Source organism: Cebidichthys violaceus, unplaced genomic scaffold (genome assembly GCF_023349555.1).
Source record: "Cebidichthys violaceus isolate CVI_PGR_0920_01 unplaced genomic scaffold, fCebVio1.0.p SCAF_12, whole genome shotgun sequence".
Lineage (NCBI taxonomy): Eukaryota > Metazoa > Chordata > Actinopteri > Perciformes > Stichaeidae > Cebidichthys > Cebidichthys violaceus.
The window spans coordinates 16,410,160-16,436,890 of NW_027176285.1; the positions used below are offsets into that span (position 1 = coordinate 16,410,160).

Genomic DNA, 26,731 nt, shown 5'->3' on the forward strand with positions numbered 1-26,731 from the left:
GAAAAAAACAAACACATTTTCTTACAAGGAACAATATTCTTGTAGCGGTTCTTCCTCTTGTTCTCCTTCGTCTGACCGATCAAACAGTCGTCCAGCGGCTGCAGGTTCTGAAGATTCTGCCAGGAAGGAAAATGGAAAAAGATGTTTATTAAAAAAAATAAATGAAAAATTCATCCACAGGCATTAAAATCCAGAGTAGATTCTTACGTCAAACTCCTGCAGCGGGACCTTCTGCTCCAGAAGCCCCCTCATCATGCGGACCACAGTGTTGAGCTTCTGTCCTGTGTACTGGCCATCAGGGACCACCTTGACGAGGGGCAAAGAGGTCAGCTCGTCCTCTGTGATGATTGGCCCGCCTGGAGGGGGGAGGGGCAGAAACAGTGACCCATTACTTCCTCTTTATTGTAAACTCCATTCTGACAGCCCCATCTTTAACTCCCATCTTAGACTCAGATTTAAAATCCAAAGTCGCTCTTACTGTCTCGTGATTTGGAGTTCATGTTCTCTATTGGCAGGTCATCACTTCCCCATGTGATTTCATCTTCCTCTGGCTGTCCAGCACCCATTTGCAGATAGCTGTTGATTCAAAAAACATAACCAGTGAGATGTTTATTAATATATATTCACAGTCCCAAGAGCAAACCCTAAAAGCAAAATCTTACTTTTCATTCCTCGGATCGTCAACGTTCTCCTCTTGCCATTCCACTTTCCTGGAACTCTATTTTGAAAGAATTAAAGATCACATATAACAAACTGAAGCTGCATATTGCTTCAATGCTTCATCAGGTTGGATGGATTAGATTCGTACCTCGGGGGAGTCTTCAGGTAAAGAAGAGCCATCGCAGTCCGTGTCCTCTGAAAGCTCTGCGCTGTGCTCCGCCTCTCTTCTGCGTCCCAGAGGATCATCTTCATAGTCTTTGTAACGAGAGGATGGAGTCGTGTTGGTGAAGTTAACGGTTTTATGATTTCATATACAAGTTCATTTATTTTGTTAGTGAAATCAAACAACATTCAACATGGTTCTACGGAGATCTTCAGTCCTGTATGGTGTTACCTATGGGTGGAATGGGTGGAATGGGAGGACCGCCGCCAGCTTTCAGCTCATCATGGAGAGTGAACCGCTTCGTCTTTGCTCCATTGTCCTCACTCAGATCTGAAGGCAACATGAAGCAGAGTGGTGTGTGTGCAGAGAGAAAAGGTCAGATTATTAATAATGACACTAGTGTCAATCATTTTTTAAATACAATAGAATTACATCTTCATAAATGATTTAAGAGACAAAGTCAGACGGAACTTTTCTAAAACACGTAGAGATTCCAGGTTTTGCGTCTCTGCTTGTACCTGTGTTTCCATTGCACTTGTCAGAGTTGATGGGCAGATAGGCCAGGTATGTGTTTGGGTTCTGGTCTGGCGGTCTGGACACTATAAGATGCACCAGGCCTTTAGCTTTACGGATGGTGGTGACAGCTTTGGTGTGGGACACACCCGTCATTAGCTCCTCATTCACCTGCAAGAAAAATCACAATCTTTGATACGCGAAGAAAAACTATGTTTAGCAGACTAAACGTTTTGCAGTATCTGTTATTTTGTTTGCGTAAAGGTCTTAGTGAGGGCAGAGGTCAGCTGTTAAATGCATTTAGCGGAAAGCTAAACAGTAAATGAACAATATGCATTCAATCTTGTTTAACAAAAAGTACATTCATCAATACGACCTTAAGTTCTGAGCAGCAGATGTTTAATATAACTCACTTTCAGCAGCCTGTCTCCCACTTGCAGTTTGCCCGAGGACTCTGCTATTCCTCCCGGTGTGATGGACTTCACAAAGATCCCCCTTTCCCCTCCGATCACAGAGAAACCCAGACCTCCTGACTGCAGCTTCTCCAGATCCAGATGTATGATCTCCTCCTGCATATTCAACAAATACATGTGTGATCACACTTCAATTGGGGATTTAGTAGACAATCGTTTGGTAGTGAAGTCGCTATTGATGGATGCAAAGCACGACACGGAATTAAGAGTCCAATCTATTTCCAAACTTACCTCTAAAGGACAAAGTGCTGCGAGACTCTCCGTCTCTCTTAGATCTTCTCCTTTAAGAAACCCTTAAACAGAAAGCAAGGTTGCAATTATATGTACAATAATAGACACGATCAGCGTTTCTCTTTCCTGTTGCACAAATCCAACACATACCATTCATGCTGGAGGAAACCTTGGGGCTAACATTGTTGTTCAGGAAAGAGACACTTTTCTGCCCGGTAGAAACAGGCTTTCCATCCCTTTGAGGAGAGAAATAACTTGTTGTCATGTCGCTCAGATCAAGAACTTACAGACTCAGCATGATCAGTTCCGTACAGGCTGCACACGTCATTGCTTTCTAGACTACCTTGTGGCTTTGAGGGTGAGGTCATCCAGGGACAGGTCCATCAGTCTGGTGCTCTCACTGAGGGTCAAGTCCTGCGTGGGAGCCCCGTTGATGTAGTGGATTAGATCAAGTGGTCTCAGGCTGCCCTCCTCAAAGGCCATTGAACCGGGAACAATGTCTTTCACAAACAGGACATCGTACACGCTGTCACAGCCACCATCCAGCACCAAACCTGGAGGCAGAACAAGATGTGAAACAATCAAGACTTGACTTGACTTGTTTTTGGATGCAGCTTCTGGGAACCTATGAAAGGTGTCGGACATGTTTTTATCATGGGGGCCGGTTCTTACCCAGTGGCTCTTGACTGCCCTTGAAGCCAATATCAGGCAGCAGGTGGGCTTCTATGGGGGGCTTGGGAGCCTCCAGGACCCTCCCGACCACCAAGTCAACCACACGAGGGGCCGCGCGCACAAGATTGACCACCTCGGTGTGGCCCATGTTGCTCACATCTGTGTTGTTCACCTGGAGATAGAAAACAGACGACTCATACTTTATGGATTAAAAGGAATCGATCGACAGTTTGGTTTTCGTTTACTTTAATGCACCAACAACACAGGCTGAAACACACTGTGGGCTGTGACCAGATTAAGGGAATGAGGATGAATTCGTACCGTAATCATCCGGTCCCCGGGCCTCAGAGTTCCATCTCCTTTGGCTGGATCCTGGACGATGTCATGGATGTAACATCCGTGATCGTTCCCTTTAGTGAGGGTGAAGCCCAGGCTGCCCTTGTCTGACTTCACCAAGGAGGCCTTTAGCTCGACCTCCTAACAACAGAGACGCATCTCAGTTAGAGAAACTCCCCTCGGTCTGAACACATTTAAACATTTTAGATCCACATTTCTCTTTCCTCACTCCTTACCGGGCCAAAGTCCTCCATGTCCTGTCCATTGCCGGACATGGTGAGGTTCAACGGCAGAGGCAGGGGAGGAGGCAGGGGGTCTGGGCTTGGGGCATTGAGGGAGGACACCATATGCAAGGGGGACGGCTCCAGATTAGCAGTCACGGGGGATGGGGGACACCTGCGCAGACAACAAAGAGAAAATCATGAAATATCAGAGAATACAATGAATAAGGATGACATCACCAGTATGTTAACGTTCTTCGAGTACCTCCTGCTGAGGTCCGAACTCGCCATGGACAGGTTTGGGGAGTAGAAGGCGGAGTTGATGGTGTCGTCCAGCTGACCAGTGCTGTCGTAGCGTCCCAGCCCCAGGTTGCTGCTGGGGGTGTGGTAGACACTCCGCTCCCAGGTTTGCCTGCTGTGGTCCGCAGGGCTGCTGCTGAAGGCTTCCTCCACCTCCTCATCCCCGTCGGTGCTGTCGCTGTAGCTGTTGTGTCGGCCGGGGGTTTTGACCAGCAGCCTCTCCAGGGCGCTCTCCACAAGGCCCTGGCTCCTCTTGCCTTGTGAACCCGGAGGAGATTTCGCCCCGCCGAAGCTCAGGCTGGACTCTGCCTGGGTCACCGGCTCCTTTCGGGGGGACGGCATGGGCGTCTGGGAAGACGTCAGTTTAAATGAAGTTACCAGTCACTGGCACTCGAAATATCCACACAGTAGCTGGAACATTATTTACTGACTCACCAAAGCTGAAGTATCCATTTCAGGTAGAACCTGATATTCAGGTCTACAGAGGAGCAGAGTCACCTCCTGTCCTGTTCCTCGCAAGGCTGATATCACCTCCTATGTGAAGCAATGAGAGGACAGACCAGATCCAGATAAATATATGTTTCCCACATTTAGAAGAAGCTGTGGCCGCAGCGACTGCAGACATATGCTACTTACATGTTGCGAGAGTCCTTTGAGGGGGGTCTGATTGACCCGCATGATGACGTCGCCCACCTTGATGCGACCGCTCTCTGCAGCCGGTTGGCCGGGAAACAGCTTTTTAACCCTCACCATGCTGGAGCCGGGGGGTTCGTCGGGGATGTTCTCCTCGCGACTGAAACTGAAGCCCAGACCTGATGTGTTCTTCAGCAGGCACACGTCAAACACATTCTCTGTGGGAACAAAGATATGCAGCTTCTATTCACACGGTGCGTCACTAACCAACAAGGAAACAAACACTGAACTACGAATACAGAAACAGACTGATGTGACACAGCACATTCAATTCTAGGAAGGCAGTATAATGACACGTCCAAACCAGCTACTGAGCTCTGAATAGGCAGCAGTGTGCAGCTGATTGTACACACATGCTCGTCTCCTGTCAAATGAGATTACAAACAACAACAACCTACTTTGTTTAAAGAGAGCAGTGTCTTAAAGCATATATGAGCTAAATGGTCAAAGTCTTTCCTACTTTCATTACCATCCCTGTGGACTCCTGAACATGCATGCCTGACACATTAAGGTGTCATTAAAACGGGTTGAGCATGGTGTGGTTCCTCCGTCACCCTGCTCGTGTGCCGGGTCGCCTCACCTCGTGTAACGAAGCTGTACTCGGGTTTTTCTTTGAGCTCAAGCGGCCGCTCTTTGCTCTTGGTGTGGTCTTGGTCGCCGGCTGCAGTTGGTCGCGTGCACTGAGGCGTGAGGGGAGGGTGGACGCTGTCTGCAGGCAGGTGACCCTTCTCCAGCAACAGGTGCACCATCTGAGGGAGAACAGTGATTTACTCGGTGTCAGCGGCCCGCTGGGCAGCAGGGTGCTGGAGGTGAACGTCATCCCTCACCTGCCCGGTATCACGGAGAGCCTCTACTGCCTGCTGATGAGTGGCTCCCTCCAGACTATTTCCATTGACAGCCACCACACGATCACCTGAGCCCAGGACAGACAGAGTCCAAATAGATCAAGACACACGCGTTCGCTGCAATAACTCTACTTCAGGTCATAATTCTATTCTGCGTCACCTTTCTGTATCCTTCCGTCGAGCTCAGCAGCTCCTTTCGGAATGACTGCTTTGACGTAGATGCCTCCATGCCGAACAGTCGTGTTGACTCCACCCTAACAAAGGAACACACCTCTTAGTCTAATCAGCCAAAGAGAAATTAGGTAATTATGTATTTTGGGGGGTGATGGGAGGGTGGAGGTTCTTTTTCATTTTAGGTGTTATTGCTAAAATGATAAATGCTTTGTCTTCACTGTGGGTTCATAAATGTGTTTTATACGTTATGTGAAGACGATTACTTTGTGAAAATATCAACCAAACCTCACAAGAGAACAGCAAAAACATTGCAAAGTGTCCCTGCATTTAATTCTGTAGTTTGTTGTCGTGTAGATTGTGTTGTTAGTGGACCTGACCAGAGATCAGTGTGTGTTGATGCCCGTGTGAACATCACACAAAATAACTGGCTCAGATTTAAATAGAGCAGGTGTGGCCGTTTGTTTAGAAATGCCATCAGCTGACTGTCGGTGGACGAGTTTGTATCGTTCAGACAGAAGAGATACAGAAGTAAATCATGTCTTCAACACTTCATTATTGGAGTGACATTACTTTCCAAAAATGCCACAGCAAAGCACAGCCTCAAAATAATAATTTAATGTCCACATCATACATTAGACAAAGCCTTTATCATATCACAATTATGAATTACTTTAAAAATGAAAAAAATCCTCCACTGTGATGTTATTGACAAAATTATGGAGAGGTTAAATCCTAATAATCAAAGAGAATGTTTAAAGTTCTGTCCCGTGTCCATTCGGTTATGAATGATAGTCTTGATGATGGGTTTATTGTTGAGGTGAAGCTCGTGGTTATTTTCATACACACTCAATCAGTTAGTCTAAAACAGCAACCCTGGTCAGGTGACACACGGATCACCTGACTTGTTATCGAGCGTCAACCAATGAGGAGCAGCGACACACATGAAGGAAGCCAGAACAGAGCTCACTAACCAGTCCTGTTTACATGTCCTTACTGTGAAGGTACTGAGAGACTTTATTCAAAAAATAAAAAATCCTTATTGATCAAAAAAAGAAGACGGCATGCAAAAAAGAATTAGGTGGACGACGTTTCCACACAGCGGACGACACACAGCGTTAAGAAAGCAGAGCCAACCGAGCGACACAGAGACACACAGAGACACAGAGAGACACACAGAGACACAGAGAGACAACAGGGTGAGAGGGAAAGGGGCAAAACAATAAGAGAGGGTGAAAACCTTGCCGAACAGTACCGTGACACTTATGCCCAGGCTGCTGTCCATTTTAGACAGCTCAACGTCAAATAGTTCTCCTGGACAGAGACTACTGACCCCTGGGGCATTAGCATTTACATTTTCCATGATGTGTTCCTGCAAACAGAGAACAGGGTATTAAGTTGAATTATCACAGGCTGGAACATGCAGAGAGGAGAACGGGATCAAGGCCGAGTGAGGAAGCTGAACTGAGCAGATATTACATTCAGGGAGTGACATGCAGTGAACAGGTAAACAGAGGGCCTTGCATTGACATTGTAGATGTAATGGTAGGCGAAGGTTAAATATGTACACAACAGGCAGTTTGTTGTTCCAAGCATCTGAAAGGTAAAGCGTAATGCTTGTTTGTGGAAGAACTTGTCCTGTTCCTTTAAGAAAAGTTGATTTATGTTTCCTCCACGAGGATAAAAAGACAACCTCCATAGATCTACTACTCTGTGTTGTCTACTCTGTGTAAAACCAGAGAATTCACAAACACACAGGCCGCACCTTCTTCACTTTGACTTTCTCTTGACTGCTGGAGTACGTCTCCTCGTCCATGTCTGAATCGCCCCAGTCGGAGTGCTCGGAAACTTTGGGAGCTTCTGACACTTTAGCTTTTCTAGTTTTGGGCGGCAGAGCCGGTGGCGCAGGATCCAAACCCACGTTAGGTTCTGGTCTATGATGTTGGGCAACGGTTACAGCCGTGGCAGCGGCCGTGGCTCTTTCCAGGCACTGGTGGACTCCGTTAGCAGGGGGTGGGCTGATCGTAGCGACGCTGCTCGTCCTGGAGTCCTGAGGACCGAGGCTGGGGTGCTGGTGGACCGGGGAGGAGGTGGATGGAGGCGTGCCGGCGCCGTGGAGAGGAGGGCTGGGGCTTCCTGCTCCCACCTGCTCCTCTGTCGAGGTATCAAAGTCTAGTTCTCCTCTCTGGCCAGAGTTGTGTGCCTTTAACGCAGACATGGCTTGATAGGGAACATATCCCGGAGAAGAGTCTGTCAAATAAAAAGGAAGACAAACAGTCTGCAAGCGTGGACGAAAGAGAAAACACTGATACTGCACAGAGGTCAGACAATCATTCTACCTTTGTAGAGGCTTTCTTTGGGCTGCAACACCACCAGAGTGACATCATCGGGGGCATTTTGGAGGATGTCAACGGTGGTGGCGTGAGAGAGCCCTTCCAGGTTCACGTCGTTCACCGAGATCAGCCGGTCGCCTGCATCAACATTACAACTGTGACACACACGCTAGCGCCGCTGACTACGACCACAGCAGACACCAAAACAAACATCCTAATCCTGCCACATGAGAGGAAACACCGGCCTACCAGGTTTGAGGCAGCCGTTGACGTCAGCAGGACCCCCAGGAGTAATGGAGCTAATGATGGTGCCACGGTCCATCCGGCCAGAGTTCTCCCCTCCAACAACCTGGAACCCTAGAGAACACACACACACACACACACACACACACACACACACACACACACACACACACACACACACACACACACACAAGATGTAAACACATGAACACCTCTCATACTTGAGTTGGTATTTCAGGAATGAGCACATGGAGCCTTACCCAGGCCATGTTTCACATCTTTCTTCAGGTCTACAGTTGTGATCTCTCTCTCTAGAGACGGGACGGCAATGAGCTTTTTCTTGAATGAATCTGTGCGGCACGAGGACAAACGGCCAGAACATACAGTGAACACATTAGATACGTACATCTGATCGATATCATGGTAATTCTGGTAAATTAATTTAACAGGGGGGGCTGTACAGCAGGCCGTTCTGAGAGGATTAGTGTGTATCTACACTGCAGATATTAATCAGCTCAGGCAGCCATACGGCGCTGCTGAAGGACAACTACTTTAGCGCTGCTGGCTAATGGGCCTGAAACGGCGGGTTAAGCTAGGATGAAAGGGAAGGTCACGAGTTCAGCGCCAAGCATGGAGCAGTTAAGTGGTGGGACCGGGGCCAGGTCCACAGGCAGCACCGAGAGGGCCGAGACTCAACCCTGCATTATATAAGTGAGATTTAGAACACAAGTTTCTCTTTTTTTGTATATCCGTACTTGGCTGTGCCATGATCCACATATGGTTCAACAGATTGAGAGGGGGGGGGGGGGGGGATTAAGAGCATTACAAAATGAGTGACGGTAGAGAGCGGTGGGATGTTTTCTGCACTTTGAGATTATAAAGTATACACAGCGTGGACATCCAGTGTCTCTAGGGGAGGGACAGACGCTCTGAAACGTACCGTTAACTGAGGCTGGGGTTGAAGGCCCAGAGGAGCTGTGAATACTGACACCTGGGAACAGAAACAAGAGGTCAGCAAGGCTGGGCTTTGCTTTAGTACATTATACAGAACTTGTCTTGTCTGCCCCTCTGCCCACTTACAGGCAACAACATAGGAAATATTCATAAAAACATGTATCGTCATCAATTCATAATCGACACAAAAAAATAATCTAAAATAGAGCATCTGTTGCAGTGATCTTGTAAGTCAATGAGGAATCATTTCAATATGTTGCCTTTGTGCTGGAACAGACACGCTCAAACAGTCTTAGCAGGGAAACTAGACTAACTAGATCAACTGGTTCCTGATATAGATGATGAGCAGTGAAGCCAGTAAACAAAAAGGATTTCAACACTATAATGACTCAATGATTCAATGATTCAATGATCAGCTACTGCACAGCAGGTAACACAACACCAAACATGCAAAGTGTTGACTGAACTGTGCCGCCTGCTTTTCCGTCTTACTGTTGACTCGCCACAGTGCAGCCAGACCACAAATGACACACTGCAGTTTGATTTAGAGCTAACTGCTCGCCTTCAGAATCCACGCTCGTCATAATTACTTGCTTTCCAAAAGTTCATAAGACTGATCTTAAACAGGCCTATAAAAAAGGTGTAAAAGTGTCGTTTGACGTCTCCTGGATTCTTTTATGATCTCATGGAAGAGAGCTGGAGCCGCACAGAACTACCATCTTACCTGCTGGTGACATATATCAATCATTCATCACCACAGCTACGATTGCATTGATTTATATATGAGCAGATGTAGATTTCAGGTGGGAACTCCTCCACACCGCATCATCCTTCGCAGGTCCGCGTTCTTACCGACTACATATGCTTGGCCAGTCTCCTCCGTGGAAGAAGAGTCGGACTCTTTCTTGGAATTGCTGAGACTCCAGGTTGGGCTGCTGTGGGTCACCGAGCCGAAGGATCTGAGGAGAAGAGAGAGAGAGAGGGAGAGAGAGTGAGAGAGAGTGAGAGAGTGGTAGATGATTTAGCCTGAGGAGGCATCAGGAAAACAAAAAAGGAGTTTAAAACAACAACAACTGTGTAACGTCACATATGTCATCTGTAAAACCGACACGAAGGGGAGCAACCGACAGAAAAACAGGGTTGTTCCTGATTTATAATAGGAACACACACTGGAGAGAACAATCTCTCACACACACACACACACACACACACACACACACACACACACACACACACAGACCCCCAGAGTTTAATTAGAGGCTTGAGGTAGCGCTGTCTGTGTCTCCGTGGTGTTAGGCAGAGCTTTAATCCCAGTAACGAGTCCTCACTTAGAAACCGTAGCCTGTGCTGAGGAGAGCTTGGAGGCTCTGGCACTGAAGACTTTACAGAAGGCCAACTAATAAACACAAGATCCCGTTTCCATAACCGGCCATGAAATATTGTTTTAAGGACAAATTAAAAAGGCATAAAAACCCATCCACTATGACTTTATTCTGAACTACTCTTACGTATTAGTGTGTTTAGGCTTTTCACGTATTTCAACTCACTTGTCCTGCTGGTGCAGGAGGGAGTCGGTGTCGGAGCTGGCCCGCTGGTGCTGCTGGAAGTGAGAGGCCACTTGGCTGGGTGGCGGCTGACTCATCCTGATGTGCGACTGTCCACGATATGAGTCTGCGGGCCGGAGCTCCGGAGACTCCGGCATCTGGCCGAGGTTGTGGTGGGAGCGGCTCATAATCCGCGGATTGGAAGTGGTTGAGGCCACTGGATTGAAACCCGGAAAGTGAAGCTCATCTTGGACCAACATCGGGCCAGACGGTGCCTTGTGGAGGGCCACCTCTGAGTAGGAGATCCTCTTGAGGTGGTCTGGGTTGGAGCGCGTCGATAAGCTGGGGGCCAGGCTGCCTGAGCTCACCGTCCTCCCCACTGTGTCTCCACTGCGAGAGTCATGGGAGTACTGCAAGCTGCTCAAGGGGCTGTTCTCTGGTTACCAGGAAAGACATGCAAAACAGAAAAGTTACTGCTTAATAGCATTTCTGTTTGTCATCATAACTAACGGATTGTTCTTGGCGGTTAACTTATTAACTCAGTTATGACTTCATGTCAACACTGTGGTGGGAGCATTGGGGCGTGATGAAGGCAAAGCTGTCCTGATGCTCAGCCGAGTGAAACTAATCTAACCGACCAAGACGCCAAAGATAAATCAACGGTAAAACAAAATGCTCACGCGATTGATTCACTTATTACACAATTAGAATAGATGAACAATAGATACAACAATAGATACAATAGACTTTTACACGGACAGGTTAGACGACGATGAATGTCAGTAGAAAGCAGTGGAGCTTATTCAGGTAGAATAACTACTTGTGTGTGAAGTCATCGAAACAAAATTAAATCTAAACAGAAGGAAGTGAGCGGGCACTGGCTATCATCTGGAGACTTTATGCAGGATGGCTGACACATAGAAACGGGGTAGTTTAGCGTTGCCATCATCAGGAGGTTTGTCCTTTTCTGGACGCTTTTGGGCGTAATGCGTGAAAGCATTTCTGTGACATATGAACCTTCCTCTCAGTGGGAATATGTATAATTCCCCTCCGTCTAGGCCTGAGGATGCGTTACGTGACCGCTACGCACTTCTCTCCTACCTAGGTCTTGAAGCTCCTGGTTGCTCTGCCGGGCCTTCATCTGTAGGTGGAACTTGTGCTGATCAGAGCAGAGCTGCAGCAGGTACTGACAGGTCTTGTTGCTGTCCGTCTGAAACAGGTGCTTAATCTCATCTGATGTGTTCTGGAGGCAAATCTTCTTTTTCTTCAGGGCGACAAGGGAAACGGTTCAGTGAAACCCAGGACAGAGTGAAGACGTAGTTTTATCTTTTGATAATAAAGACAAATACATACTATAAAGGAAATCTTCTTCGTCTCCCTCCAGGGGAACCTGAGCACCGGCGTACGATTCCCGTTAAGCACCTCAAAGATGAGCACCCCCTTGGAATAGACACCCAGCATGATGCCCGTCTGGGAGCGCTTCTCAGGAAGCACCCGATGGAAGTGGACACCATACTCCGTCAGCCTCTGGCTCACCTGTAAGACAGTCACTGGAGAGTCAGAGGAACGTGTTCTGAGACCTGGAGCTCTTCATGCAGACAAAAGGTCTTTCAGTGGGTCATCAAATACGAATGCACAGATGTTTATCCGACTACATACAGTTTTGTTTGTTGTCAAACATAAACTCAAATGCATTACTTCCTTGGCCACGGTCAACTCTCTCCTGGAACACCTGGTGCTTGTCACAAACACTCGTGTCGCAATAACTGAGGATATTTTGGTTCATCTTTCAGAAACCACGATTCTGACCTTGAGAAACTCAAACTCTGCGTCTGCGTCAGACGCTCCGTAGTAGTTGCTGTGAAGCTTGGGCAGCTCCTCCTTGATGGTCGTCTGGTCCACTCTATCCAGGACCGACACCGGGACGTAGTGCTCCAGCCTGAAGTAGGTCTTCCCGTGGAGCTGAGGCGCAGAGATTAACAGCATTATATTTGTCATTTCATGAAGTTGACAAAAATGCTCCAGTGCTCCATAATAGAGCAGAAATAACCCCAGAATGCATTTACCCCAAAAGGTCAACATGTGAAATGACTCAATTTGGTGTAAAATTGGTGTAAACTTTGAACCCTGGGCTCTATTGATTGCCTGATATGATAGAGAGCATGATGTCATGCTGTAACGGCCGTGGGATCAAACATTGTGGGTTGTAATGGGGTCATGTTTGTCTCTAAGGGCCGGAGTCTCTGCATTTTGGCTGCACAGTTGAGACAAATTTGGAAAGACAACTTGAACCCTTGCCAGAAACCTAAGCCAAACGCATTAACACTGGAAATGTCAAAATGAAAAAGCCTCTAGTGATGCAGTTAGAGAGACCAATGGTCAACTTCACACATTTTACAAAAGAGATCTTTACCTCTATATTCAGCAATACTTTCTGATATATAAAACAACAAAAACTCAGATATGACGAGTACACAATTTAAAAAATGCAGTTTAAACCAGTAGTTCAGGTGTTGGTATCTGACTGATCAGTACCTCGGGTTGGTAGTCACTGAATTCAGCCTGCAGCGCCAGTGAAGCCAACACCACGGCATTCTCTGTGTCGCAGCGCATCCTCTCCTCCAGGATATCCTTCCTCAGCTGTAAGTAGTACTGATGTTTGGTCATAGCGTGCCTGTCGCACACAGGAAAACACAGACATGGTTGGATATCTGAAACATGACATGAGACCACATGGGTCCATTGTTCTGCAACAATGAACCTCGTGTCACTTTACAAAAATATATACTCACTGTATGAAGTTGACGTCATCAATGAAGAACTTGATGCGTAAGAAAAGGTTAAAAGGCACATCGGATTTCTTCTTCTTGGGATCCTCCTTCCATCCCTCTGGGGCCACTTTGGACAGTTTGGCATCAGGCTCAACGAAGAAGAACTCATCATCTGTGTGTGTGTGTGTGTGTGTGTGTGTGTGTGTGTGTGTGTGTGTGTGTGTGTGTGTGTGTGATGTTTAAGAGCGGGGAGAGGAAATTAATCAGCAACGTGTTGCATCTTCAAGGAGACACCAGGTGTAGAAAATGTATTTACAGTGAAATATTGTGAACCTCTGCGCTAAAAACTAATCAAACCCCTCAAAACATCTCATATGCTTGAGATTTGCTCCCACAGTTTAATACTTTGCATTTAAGAGGGGGAAATATAATAAACAATATACATAAGATGTTTTAAAAAGGTCAACGGGGATCAGTTACCTCTGAGGTACGCCAGGCCGAAGAGATGGTGCTCCACCAGCCCGATGTGGGCAACCACCATATCAAGAACGTCTTTGCACACAGCCTTGATGTCGCAGCTCAGCTCCAGCTTTTGGCCATTCAGCAGCACCACACCCACCTTCCGCTGCACTTCCTCCACCTTGCCACGCTTCTTTGAGGGCGGAAAAAAAAAAGAAAAGAGGAAGGATTAGAGGACTGCAAATGAGATGCAAAGCAGTTTCTGTGGCAACATGATGGACACGTTGTCTTAAAAAGGTGTCATTAAATGTACATCCTCACCATTATGGAGGAGGGAACGGATAAGGAGACGCAGGGCTCACTGGCCATCTTCACAAACTCAGGTCCATGGAAGCTCTGTCATTGGTGTCAACATAAGAAGGCATCATTATTGAGAGGACACTTATTTACACTATGGACCTTCTTCTCATTTATATTCCTTTGCTATTATGACATCTGATAGTTCAATGTGCTCACTTGTCATTGCTGAACTACAATACATAAACATCTGTGACACACACACACACACACACACACACACACACACACACACACACACACACACACACACACACACACACACACACACACACACACACACACACACACACACACACACAGCAGGTTCAAGCCTGTTTTTAATAGCTATACTAATTATGAATCACGAAATGATGATAAACAGCATTTGAAGTTAACGGTGAACATCAGCAGACGTGCTGCTATGTTTACTATTTGTACACATTTAGTTACAGTAGGTGGGATGAATCCATGAATTATGTTTTTCAGTCGGGCTATTTGCATTTACAGAAGATTCACTGAGCAACGACGTCAACAACCTAGTTGTCAATGAGCTCATGAGAGATAGAATTGTACATCCGTCATCAAATATCACAAGATAAACCAGCTTCAAGCGATGGATAGTCACAACTTAAATGTGGGGAGGTCCCATTGTTGAAATAATGTCGTTTAACTCTAACTTTAATGTGTTTATATGTGATCTACTGCTATGTTCAGAAAGGAGAATAAGACTCTGAACTGAAGCGATCCTCACGGTTGACATAATAAATAATAAACACAGATTATCATCTGAAGCATATCCTGGAGTCCGTTGAGCCACAACGAGCACAAACCTTGGGTTTGCGAAGTGATACGGAAGAGGTGAAGAGGGGGTCTCGAAGCTCGAGCATGGAGGAGCGAGGCGGGGCCAGGGGGTCGTCTGTGGGGTAGAGGTTGGCCCTGGACAGCCTGTTGGCCAGGTGGGCCTGGAGCCGCTGCACCTCCTCCTCCTGCCTCTGGAGAAGCAGCTCGGCTCCAGCCAGGCCTTCATCCGCTGCCCCATCATACAGCCTGCGGGGGGGAGAGAGGAGAAGAGAGGAGGAGGGAGGAGAAGAGAGGAGGAGGGAGGAGGAGAGAGGAGGAGAGAGGAGGAGAGAGGAGGAGCAGATGTTGTCAGAAAGCTGAAACAAGACTGTCGCCTTATGTATAATTTCTATTTACTTCTTCTTTTGCTTTCTCCGTAAAATAACAACGTGAAAATAGCAACATGATGTCAGTCAATGTGTTGACACACAGAAGGACACCAAATACTCGCTGCTATGTCTTCCTTTAGTGTTGGGGGGGAACAAAAGTGCTCTGTTCAGTGGGACACAGTGGTGTTTCTGTTAGCGGGCATAGCAACAGCAGGCAGCAGTTTTCTGTAATGCCAGAGATTAGAGAGGTGGAGATCGCTGAATGCGGATGTCACGTTAGATGACCTCACTACAGAAGCATGGGGACAGAGGCTGGACAGAGGACCGAACACGGCAGCTCCATCATCGCCGGCTTCCCTGTTCTGTGGAGTGAAGGAGCCTAGACTTCATGTAAAGTTCAAATGCAGCGATTCAACACTTGACTTTGCTAAATGAAACTGGCTTGGAAATGAGTTCACATTGAGCTAGTGGAGCGGCGGCATGAGGATGAGTAGGATACGAGATGCTGCTGGCGTCTGCAACATCCGCTAAGCGGTAGATTTACATATAATATATGATACATGATATTTCACCCCCCAAATCAAAAATACATTTCCTGTCCATTTAACTGGTAGTTGTAGGTCGGCTGCTAAGGGAGTAAACGCAACACTAATACCTTGTTTGTTAACGTGCCTCCTGTATGGAAGTGAGTGTCACCTGTGCCTGTGTGTGTTACCTGTGTGTGTGTGTGTGTGTGTGTGTGTGTGTGTGTGTGTGTGTGTGTGTGTGTGTGTGTATGTGTGTGTGTGTGTGTTACCTGTGCCTGTGTGTGTTACCTGTGTGTGTTTGTTACCTGTGCCTGTGTGTGTTACCTGTGTGTGTGTGTGTGTGTGTGTGTGTGTGTGTGTGTGTGTGTGTGTGTGTGTGTGTGTGTGTGTGTGTGTGTGTTACCTGTGCCTGTGTGTGTTGTGGCTCATCAGTGACAGGGCATCGTGTTCAGAGGAAAGCGCCACCTGGGAGCCAAACCTCCTCACCTCGCCTGGTTTCTTAGCTGGAAGAGACATTGTAGTGTTAGCTGTGTACGCAATACACATACATGTACGCAATACACACACACACACACACACACACACGCACGAGGAGTACAGGATGCCTGTTGTTCTGGGTTTAAATTGAGTCAAGTACTGCTCCGTCTCTGAAGCCACATGGGAACATTGGGAAACTGTGTGCAGTAACTACTATTTTGAATATATACATGTTTATATTTTCTTTAATTACATATATCTTACCTTGTCTGTAGTCTAGATCAGAGGAGGTCACTGAGGGGCTTTCACTGGATGAACTGTAGTCACTGTGGTACCTCTGTTGGTTGTGAACGGGGTCTGAGGGAAGACAGAGACCATCAGCTCATCCTTAAAACACAACAGTGTGAATCAGGCTCCAACACCAGACGATATGAAACGGATCAAACATAAACTTCATGCACATGGTAGACAACTTAAAAACGGTTAAATGGTTAAATGGTTTGTGACGGATGTTAAATTATTGTTCCTAACAAAGACTTTGCGTCACTTTTCATAAGACTTGGACAGCAGGCGGACTAACAAACGACGGTTTTTCTTTCAACATAACTCTACGGAGACTGATGGCAACCCTGAACCAGCGGACCGAGACACAGGGAGCAGGGTCAGTCATGCTGTTGGTAAACACTCCTTCTGAGAGGCGTATGTAACGACACCGAGGAGCATCTTCTGCACATGTGCGTCCTTCAATGCACGCCTCCGGTCAGGTCAGAGCGCCGGTCTAGTTGAGGACGTGATGTTTTGTGTCTCGCTCGACCGGGTGAACCAAAGCCAGTACAGACCAGCTCACCACAATGATTTACTTTTCTAAAGCAGGAAAACACCACCGAAAACGTTACAAACAGGATCCTGATCCGCCGTGTCACGCGTCTCTCTGCTCTCTGAGCACAGAACTTGAAAGTCCTGCTCTCCAGTATCAGCGACTTGAGCGAATGGCATTCCCCTGTCACTGCTCAGGCATTTCAGTTCAGAAGAGTTTCACAGTAGAACATCTCTTCGTGACGATGCGTGCTTTAAATAAACTCCAGAAGTACAAAGCGCTGTGACCCAGAAAGAAAAGGAGTGGTCAAAGTAGATCTCCATCTTCCGCTGGTTAGTGAGTCATGACAGAACATCTGCACTGAAGAGGAAAACAGTGTCTGCTGTGTCTTCTACAGCCGTTCACCTTCACAGATTCACCAATTAAAGTCCCAAAATGTAACAATTTACACCCACATTGCCACACATACGTGCACAGATACACACACACGTGCACAGATACACACACACGTGCACAGATACACACACACGTGCACAGATACACATACGTGCACGGAACACACATACGTGCACGGAACACACATACGTGCACGGATACACACGTGCACAGATACACACATGCACAGATACACACACACGTGCACAGATACACACACACGTGCACAGTCACCTGTTCCACACTGTCCTGTTCTATGTTGCTATACACACAGTCGAGAGTGAATTTGATGACAGCTCGTCAGGAAAGGGAAGTAAAAGCAGGATAGATATTTGTGAATTTAGTTATTATTATGCGCTACTTATTTTTGCAAAAAATATTAAAGACGATTAAGAGACAACAAAACGGAGAAAATACTCAGAAATGATTCATTAATTCACTATCCATGACAAAATAAAGAAAAACACATTAAGCTTACTATTAAAAATAATCTACAGGTAAAGGTGAGTGTTCAGGATGCGTCAGTCTGACTGTTGTAATCTAAAAGTAATACATATGTTATGGTTGTAAATTCTACTTTTAAGTAAATACCCTGATATAAACACAGCAGAAATACAAGCACCTGTCTACCTTATAGCACATGGTGCCGGGGTAGTTATATTGCTATCCTGTTATGCTGCATATCGAGATAAAGAGCCATAAATGTAACTCCTGTGAGTAACGTGTGCACAAAGGCTACGAGTGTCAGTAAATCATAATGAACTTGAGCATATGTAGAGAAATCCCAAATAAACATGGGAGCAGCACTCTAGTTATCTGAGAAGAGCGTCTCAGACAACTAGAGAGACGAAGAGCGACAGCTCGACGATAACGTGAACGCAGAGCGAGGAGCTGCTCCTCAACGATTGCTATCGTTTCTATATATACAAATATATATCGTTCACTTGGTAAGTAGCTAGCATGCGTACAGAAATTCACAAAAGGACAATGACAGAAAGTAAAGAAGAGGAGGATTCCAGTCACTTCAGCATGTTTTAGTAGTAATCGAATACTTAGTGAGCGAGGAGGCCAGGGGTCCACTCGTAGTTCAAGGCTCCAGCTGCTCTCATGCTCTCTCACGTCTTTCTCTCCATGTAAGGAGTCATACACATTTTTAAACGGGAAGAGCATCATTTCCTGGGAACAGTTAACCTGCATTTATCTCCCTACTTCTCTGTACTTCCTTTCACCTTATCCTCTCATTTCCTCTCCCACATCCCCATTCCTCTTCCCCCTCCCGCTGATTCCTTGCAGAGCTTCGGCGTGGTACGAGAACACAAACAGCTTCTATAGGCTGTGGCCTTTAGGGGCGGTCAAGCTGAGAAGAGACACAAACTCAGACGGGGAGGTTTATTCAAAGTCTGGAGGTCCCACAGAGAAAGACAGGACTTCCTTTAAAGCAGAGACTAAAATGGATAATAGCTGACAGAAAGCCTCAAGTTTCCCCCGGCCAAGTTATCATGACTCAGAAGGAAAACACAGAAAAACTGAAGTTTCAAGTGCATATAGTGTAAAAAAAGAAAGCCAACCCAATGGAAAATATGTCTATTCATAACATTTGTGCTTGTGAACCTTGTTTTAGACATTATGCATAATGTGAAGAGGAAATGAGTCAGGCAGCTGATTAAAATAGATCATAAACAAAGCTAATGGTCACAAGTTTAGCTTTTAGAAACGCCTTAAAAACACCATCATTTTTCCTGAAGTGTGGTTTGGTTTGCTTTCAGCTGAACGCCTCCCCTTCCCCCGAGGCAGACGCGTTCCCTATCGTTGTCCAAGCTGGACCCACTCCGGTCCAAAGCCACATGACCCGCCGCCAAGTGCCGGAAAAGTCCAATGATGTTTGGAATTCCCTCATCCGCTACACGTGACTTCACTTACAGCCTCTAGGCCGGCAAGGGAAGCTTCCTACTGATGGAAGCACCAGAAGGAGGGGGTGAGACACAGGGGACCAGGTACAAGCATGCCCATGCACACACACACACACACACACACACACAGGCATGCACACACACACACACACACACACACACACAGGCATGCACACACACACACACACACACACACACACACACACACACACACACACACACACACACACACACACACACACACACGATGTTTAGTTATGTTCATGTAATACACATTCAGTTGAACGTGATTTGCAAATGCACACACACACACACACACACGCAGACACACACACAGACGGGCAGAGAACCAGTGTGTAACTGGGGGAAACCTGAGAGCACTGACCACTGCTGCGCCATCACTTTCCTGCAGAAAAGAACAGAAAAGAATAAGAGCAAGAGGAGGAAAAGGAGGTCTCTGCCAAACAACTGATCCACAAGGCCCTGCAAACGGCCTGCACTCAATTAGGCCTCATTCATAGGATGGAGAGAGAAACAGCTCCGGGATGGAAGATGAAAATACTCCAACTCTTCACAGTCAACCTCAGTCAATTGTGATGGGAGTTAACATTCCTTTGCATCAGCTGATTTGATATCAATTAGAAGCACAAATACACAGAGATAATCCTCACACACACACACACACACACACACACACACACACACACACACACACACACACACACACACACACACACACACACACACACACACACACACTGTGTGAAGCGGGACAACAGACAGGGGTTACTCGTAATGTTCTTGTTCCGACACTCTGCTCCTCTCTTCACACCGTCAGTATGAAGGAGAAACTGCAGAGCGCCTCTGATTACAATCAGGAGAAAAAGGCAGAAGGGGGAGGGAAGGAGAGGAAGGCAGGACTCTCTGAGGTCGAGGAGAAGAATGCAGTTGGTCGGTGGCTCGGTCAGCATTAAAAATAGCTGCCAGAAAAGCAGGGAGGCCGGAGGTTTGGGGGAGCTGGAGCTGGAGAGCGGAGGAGCACGGAGGAAAACCAGCCGGAGGAGGAAAGAGAAGAAGAGGTAGAAGACAGTGGGTTTATTATATGAAACCACTCATCCCTCTCGCTCCTCCACCGGCCCAGATGGCCAGCGCACCCACACAGCCACTTGTGACTGAGCATTGAACTCGCCTGCCGACGGAGACTTTACTGAGAATTCAATAAGCTCCCGAGGGAAACGTAAAGCTCTTGGGGCTGACTGCTGAGGGGTTAAACAAGTGTGTTGTGTGCGCTCGGTCCAGGCATGTGATTTGACCAAAGATTGTTCTTTTTTTTGAGTCCTTGCACGTATGTGTGCTTATGTCTGTGTGTTTGAAGTCATATGTTAGGAAAAGAGAGAGAGAGAGAGAGAGAGAGAGAGAGAGAGAGAGAGAGAGGGACTTGGCTTTATAGCATGTGTGACAGCTAGCAGCGGGTAGAACTGAGCGGACCTGTAATTACAATCAGTCATTTGGAAACCTCTGTGCCACTGACTCATACGTTCTGTCCAAACACCGCTGCACAGTCGCCACCAACGAGACCCCGCTGGAGCCAGCGCCCTGCTCTCATCCCACTGCTAGTTACAGATGGACGCACAACCTGTAACTAGCCCCACGTCATCCCAGCGCCGTCACATTCTCTCCAGCCGATGGCCGTCTCCCTGCAGCCTTTCAACCAAGCTGCTGTCGCCCCGTTTCATGGCCTAATGACTTCATTTTACCACCCGGTCCGACATTTCCTGTACATCTCAATGACACAGCTGGGACCTGGACTGACCGTGTTTTATGAAGAGTTCATTCTTTGTCTCAAAAGCAGACTGAAGCGGAGAACTTCACTAAATGTTGAAGTCCACCCACTACGTGTTCTGACAAAGCACCGGCACAAGCTCCGACCTGTCACCGACATCCCATCATCCTGTAACACGTATGACTTCTGGTGATTGTTGACTGTAATCTGTCGCAATGAGGAAAAACAAAAAGGAAGAGATAAAAGATCTGAATGAAGCCGCGGCTGCAAAAACAGGCCGAGTGTTTGTAGATTAGGAACGTCAAGATGTAATCTTTACAAACATAAGGCTAAAAGAAAATCAGTGAGGATTATTTTTTGTTAAAAAAAAAGGACAAAAGGAAGGTCATCCACAATAAGTTTATACTTCAAAATGTGTTGACAGCGGTTCTGAGTGAACACCGTGGAAGGAGGGATGTAAAGATGGCAGTCATAGAGAGAGGGCATCAGGCCTCCATAGTTTGCAGTCTCACCCTCCCCGAATTCAGACGTCAGTTTACGAAGGTTTGCAAACCATCCGACAAGCACATCTGATGAACGATAAACCACTTTGATTTATACGAGACCTGCTTTGTAGTTTTCACACAGGATCTTTCAAACATAAACACACATCACTACACATTCAACCCACAGGACTGAAATAGAAGCCTAAGAGCACATTCATCTCAGCGCTGGGACTGAGCGCTCCTCTCTACGGTACTTTCACGTGGAGAAGGTATACTCACCATCCACTGCAAGCCGCAGCACCTGGAGCTTCCTCTGTCTCTCCTTGATCCTGTCGTAGGCGCCGGTGAGGCCCGAGCCCACCGACGCGGCCGAGTGGTGATGAGGCTTCTTGCTCTTCAGCCCGCCGAACTCAGAGAAGTGAGAGTCCCTCGACGCCCACAAGGGCGATTTGCGCCTGCCTATGGAGTGGGTACTTATGGCACTGCTGCCCCTCCGCGCGTCCTCCAAGGCCCCAAAACGAAGAGCCTCTGGGTCAATGCAGGCCAAGTCCACAGAGGAAGCCCAGTACTTCCTTGCCCGACTAGGGCCCATGTCCGCACTGTGGAAGGGTAAAGATCTCCGGTCCAGTTCCACAGGCCGGCCCTTTTGCTGGGGGTGAAGGGGGTGCAGATAGGGATAGGAGTGCTGGTGTTGGAGTGACGGGGGTTTGGGGTAGAACTCTGTGGGGGATTCAGAGTCGGGTTGATAGTCAGTTGAGGAATACTGGACAGCCCCCTCGTCCCCCTTCAACAGGTCCTGGATCGGTAGCGAGCCCATGGAACGGCTGAGGCCTCGATTAAGTGACGTCGGCTCCTGACTCCTGGCTCTGTAGCGCTCCAGAACCCTGGGGGCGGCACTCCTCCCTGAGAACCGGAGAGAACCAACATTTTATTAAACTACCGGCAGGAGCTCACACTGCTGGGACTCAAGGAGGGTTACATGGTTTAAGTGTCACAGAATACTTTGTGAATTCATCGTCAGCAGTGGAACAGTTTACACACACTGTGAATGTTGAGGAAGTAAAGATGCACACACACTCTTTTTGCATGAGCCTGCAGAGTCACAGAAGTCGCACGGCGTGTTTGACCTGCTGTCCACGTTGTTGGAATGAAACTGATGAAACGTCATGACGCTGCATTACTTGGGAGGTTGTTGGTTTTTTTTGCAATGAAACTACTGGCTGCCAAAAACCCACAGCACTCAATATCAGCTGCTGCAGAAGATTAACTACATGTACACACTACAGGCAGCGAGCACAGATTGAAAAACCTGCAGGTCTGTGCTGGAAGCAAACACACCGACACTGGAACAACTGAGAGACTACTGAATGCAATGAAATCTAGAAACTAGTAAAGTAAACCAAGAAAAACACAAAGAAAAGCATGAAAAGAAAGATGGCGAGCTGCTCTTGACTTTGAGGGGTACCGACTGTTTCTGCATAAAGTCGGTTTTGTTCAGTAGCTGACTCTCCCCACTACTTAAAAACAAACAATGGAGCATACGGCGCCACAATAATGACCAATTTCTGGCCCAGCCACCCAGCTCTCCTTCTTAAAACTGAATAATTGTTGCCGTCTTTGACGGTCCATAAATTTTAAGTTTGCCTTTCCAGACAAGCTGAACATGAACTGCTGCCAGTGATGGCTCTTCTTTTAAAAGAGAGAGAGAGAGAGAGAGAGAGAGAGAGAGAGAGAGAGCGAGAGAGAGAGAGAGAGAGAGAGAGAGAGAGAGAGGAGATAAACAGAAGGCCAACATGTGCATAAACGGGAGCAGAAACAACAGGCAGAGATGCAGAAACGAGCCGCACAGTGGGAGACGTCAAGTCCTGTAAAAAGGCTGCATGCACGCAGCGGTTTAATCTACAAAGCATATGCTTGGTCTTAACGGGGAAAGACATCAAAGACGGACAGGCTGTCTTCCAGGAAGTCAGGGAAGCACACAAGGACCAGACTGAGCAAAAGAAACAGGACGTCTTATATCTCAATGAAGTCAATTGTTACCAGAAGTTTTTCAGCAAATACTAGTGAAGCAGTAGCAATAAAGACGTGACGACATCGACTATCCAAAATAAAGAAGAGACACTGACTGTCCCCTGGCAGCCAGCTGAACTTGGAGCTGCTGGCACACAGACAGGAGCTGCTCCCCCAGAAGAAAGGCTCTTAAGAAGTGAGTAGTGCTCTTTGCATGTACTTTCCCTAGGGCTGGCTGCTGCTCCACCAGGGAAACAAAGCGCTGATACAAACAGCAGACCAGCAGCTTCACTGGTGACTCCAAAATATGCTTCTGTAATCGATGCCATGCCGTGCTTACATAATCGGGACGGCTGCCATGTTTGCGCTGCGCTCTCCTTTCCGTGGCCTGGACAAATGCCGGACTTCTCTCAGAAACCACTGGGAAGATTTGCTCATATTTTCCTGAATTAAATCGGAGTCGAGGTTGCAGCGCTGTTGTTCCCCGTCCACTTTCGATTCTTTTCCACAAAGTGAGGGTGCGAGGGATGAACAGCATTTACATCTACTTCTCTCCACATAAAAGTAAATCTACAGACGACTGTCCAACGACACAAACGGTATCCTCGACTACACTCAGTCACAACCTCAGTTTATCACCAGAGGAAAAGAACACACATGCTCTCTTGACCCCATTACACACACACACTACTCTCATCATCTCAGCGACCTAATGCAGCGCCTGCTGTCCTTGATGCAGACTTTGTCAACTGACGAGTACGATAAACAAAAACAAGACTAATAGAAACCAGAGCCTTTCATCATGAAGCGCTGGCACCCGAGAAATCTGAATCACTGCGAAAATAAAGAACTCTTTCTACACCACAGAAATGTTCCACGGACAACACGCCGAGCAAATACTACCCTGTGTCCAACGTGTGCGTGTGTGTGTGTGTGTGTGTGTGTGTGTGTGTGTGTGTGTGTGTGTGTGTGTGTGTGTGTGTGTGTGTGGGGCTCATCTTACCTGAGGGTAAGCCCTTGCCCCTCAGTCTCTCCCGAATCTCCTTACTCCGCTCCGGAAGAGACTCTCGATCAGTCAGCAGACCGTCCAGCTGAGAGAAAGATGGCGACGAGTGGAAGTAAGAGAGAAAGAAAAACAAAGAGCGGGCAGAGCAGGGGGGGGGCAGAAGTTAGAAGTTAGAGGGTCATTCCCTCTGAGTCATCCATCCTGAAATCATGTTCTATCCACACAAGCCTCATTATCTCTTCACTTTCACTTGAAGTGTGAGTCAGTGAGAACATAGACAGGAATGTTGTATTTGACCCACATAAGGTATAAAACCTGCTTACCTGGGAAAGGCTGCCCAGTACCAACCGGACCAGTTTCCTGATGTAGGAGAAGGGAGGGTCACAGCTGGAGTTTCTGATGTGTTTGCTGCAGATGTCCAGCACCGTGCGCAGCGACATTCGACTCAACGTCACATCATCGCACATGTTGAGGAGCAGGCTGTTCAGGTGCTCCCCCAGCTTCATAGGCTGCACCGCAAACAGAAGGACGGCCGTTAACACGACAACGTGACGAGCTCCGCTTGCATCCCTGAATCCCATATCTGTGTTATCGTGTTGACTTCCATTGTGTTCAGATAAGGAAAGGAACCGTGCCAGCATGGCACAAACCCATAACCTACTTTTAAAAGTCCTTCTACTACAGGCTGCTTCAGGTTAACGGTCAGACTTTTACTCTGAAATACTAAATACTAACATGCTATATTGGTTTATTTGCAGAGTGTTTTGAATAAATACATGTCAACGCAAACAATGTAGTAAGATGATCTGTATCCTCACATTGTAAAGAAAGCAGTAGGAGCAGAGAATGGAAGTGGGTGTTGGACAGTTAAGTGTCCACACAGCCAGAGTGTCTTCATGACACTTGATTCTGATGCATCAGAAACAATCACATGCTTCATTCGGCCCGGTGTTTGTTATAAACGTCACAGCTGCCTCTAGCACTGCTATCCCACCTCCTTCCCGGACGAGGCCCGGGTCTTCCCGGTGAGGCGGATCGGATGGTGAGCCCGGGCGTGAGTCACGCCGTCTCCAACCTGTGGGCGGGACTCTCTCACAAATGCGAGCTCTGAGTTTTACACCTGGCTGAGATACCAACGCATTCCAGAGCGTATTTACAACTCGCGCCTTCTCCGATCCACATATTCAGATACGGATCTCTGAAAGGTTCAACTGACAAAGACAATGTCGGCTTTCAGTGTGGTTATGAGAAGAGATTGAACTGTTGATCTGATACTCAATTAACACTACCGAGGATCATTCAAATCTGTATTTTGTGACACACGAGTCTCCTGCATGGGCACCGTCCACCTCCTCTGTGTGCCACAGTAGCTAGTTAAACGACTGATGTCACACTTTATTGTTTTATTACTAAATGCTGATGTGCTAGCATCTTGTTTCCTTGTGTCTGTCCAGTTGGTGTGACACAGCCCATGTAGAGAAAGTTAAATGATTCATTAATAAGTGTACACGTGGTCCTGTATCATGACCCCTCTTCATTTGGACGGCCGTATCCTCGGTCACGACTCACCTGACTTTGGGGGATCTCGTAGTCTGCTCCCCAGAACAGGGTCATCCCCAGAGAGTACATGTGCATCTGTGAAGAGAACATCACGGCTTCATAAACAGCTGTTCTACTTCCTTTGACCTTTGTCTCTGAAGAAAACAAGAGCGTAAAGCAATAGTGAGAACAAAGACAGATTAGGAACACAGAGGTTTTGATTCAGTCAGATTATACTAAGCGTGTGGAAGATAGACTCAAGCTGGAGCGTAACAAAAGCTGAATTCACTCTTATTTGGAAAGGAAAAAGACGGCGGCTTTCAGGCGAAATCCAAAACATTTTTCCATTTTCCTCTCCTTATTGCTCTTCACTGAGCTCAGGAGAGAGATCACTTCCCCTGAATGTTGGGCTTGGTAGAGGAAAGAATAATTCAGGGATTGCCAAAGAATGCAACACAGCCTTCAAGGTCTTTCAGGAACGGAGCTCGCCCTCTCAAAAAAAAATGTGGAAATTAAAAAGCCACCCATTAAAAAAGCAACAACACCACCACAAGATGTTGAAACGGGGAAAATCATGGCCCTTGCAGCTGACTTCTCTTCACCCATGGCCTCTGATAATGAGAGGAGCAGATTAGAGTTTCAACACTGAAAT

The 26,731-nt window shown here is 47.1% G+C and overlaps 1 protein-coding gene across 4 annotated transcripts in view; it reads right to left on the reverse strand.

Moving 5' to 3' along the window:
* Positions 1–26,731, reverse strand: part of ptpn13 (protein tyrosine phosphatase non-receptor type 13) — a 36,054-nt gene that overhangs the window by 1,503 nt on the left and 7,820 nt on the right. The window contains exons 4-45 of one of the 4 annotated variants that reach the window (XM_068706783.1): positions 26,110–26,175; positions 24,864–25,049; positions 24,538–24,625; positions 21,804–22,427; positions 16,359–16,451; positions 16,021–16,120; positions 14,752–14,968; positions 13,904–13,978; positions 13,604–13,772; positions 13,145–13,295; positions 12,888–13,026; positions 12,162–12,314; positions 11,706–11,888; positions 11,454–11,616; positions 10,356–10,788; positions 9,661–9,767; positions 8,795–8,845; positions 8,115–8,204; positions 7,861–7,968; positions 7,618–7,749; positions 7,044–7,528; positions 6,519–6,650; positions 5,268–5,361; positions 5,090–5,175; positions 4,843–5,011; positions 4,206–4,420; positions 4,005–4,103; positions 3,535–3,917; positions 3,285–3,444; positions 3,034–3,189; positions 2,713–2,884; positions 2,384–2,594; positions 2,191–2,276; positions 2,041–2,102; positions 1,750–1,905; positions 1,342–1,507; positions 1,055–1,153; positions 809–915; positions 663–718; positions 479–576; positions 208–356; positions 26–116 (exon numbers count right to left, since the gene is read on the reverse strand). In XM_068706783.1, coding sequence (XP_068562884.1) covers positions 26–116; positions 208–356; positions 479–576; positions 663–718; positions 809–915; positions 1,055–1,153; positions 1,342–1,507; positions 1,750–1,905; positions 2,041–2,102; positions 2,191–2,276; positions 2,384–2,594; positions 2,713–2,884; positions 3,034–3,189; positions 3,285–3,444; positions 3,535–3,917; positions 4,005–4,103; positions 4,206–4,420; positions 4,843–5,011; positions 5,090–5,175; positions 5,268–5,361; positions 6,519–6,650; positions 7,044–7,528; positions 7,618–7,749; positions 7,861–7,968; positions 8,115–8,204; positions 8,795–8,845; positions 9,661–9,767; positions 10,356–10,788; positions 11,454–11,616; positions 11,706–11,888; positions 12,162–12,314; positions 12,888–13,026; positions 13,145–13,295; positions 13,604–13,772; positions 13,904–13,978; positions 14,752–14,968; positions 16,021–16,120; positions 16,359–16,451; positions 21,804–22,427; positions 24,538–24,625; positions 24,864–25,049; positions 26,110–26,175 — 6,760 coding nt within the window. Of the gene's footprint in view, positions 1–25; positions 117–207; positions 357–478; positions 577–662; positions 719–808; positions 916–1,054; positions 1,154–1,341; positions 1,508–1,749; positions 1,906–2,040; positions 2,103–2,190; positions 2,277–2,383; positions 2,595–2,712; positions 2,885–3,033; positions 3,190–3,284; positions 3,445–3,534; positions 3,918–4,004; positions 4,104–4,205; positions 4,421–4,842; positions 5,012–5,089; positions 5,176–5,267; positions 5,362–6,518; positions 6,651–7,043; positions 7,529–7,617; positions 7,750–7,860; positions 7,969–8,114; positions 8,205–8,794; positions 8,846–9,660; positions 9,768–10,355; positions 10,789–11,453; positions 11,617–11,705; positions 11,889–12,161; positions 12,315–12,887; positions 13,027–13,144; positions 13,296–13,603; positions 13,776–13,903; positions 13,979–14,751; positions 14,969–16,020; positions 16,121–16,358; positions 16,452–17,580; positions 18,138–21,803; positions 22,428–24,537; positions 24,626–24,863; positions 25,050–26,109; positions 26,176–26,731 lie in introns of those variants that run through there. The other 3 variants (XM_068706784.1, XM_068706781.1, XM_068706785.1) reach the window with 3 other exon arrangements.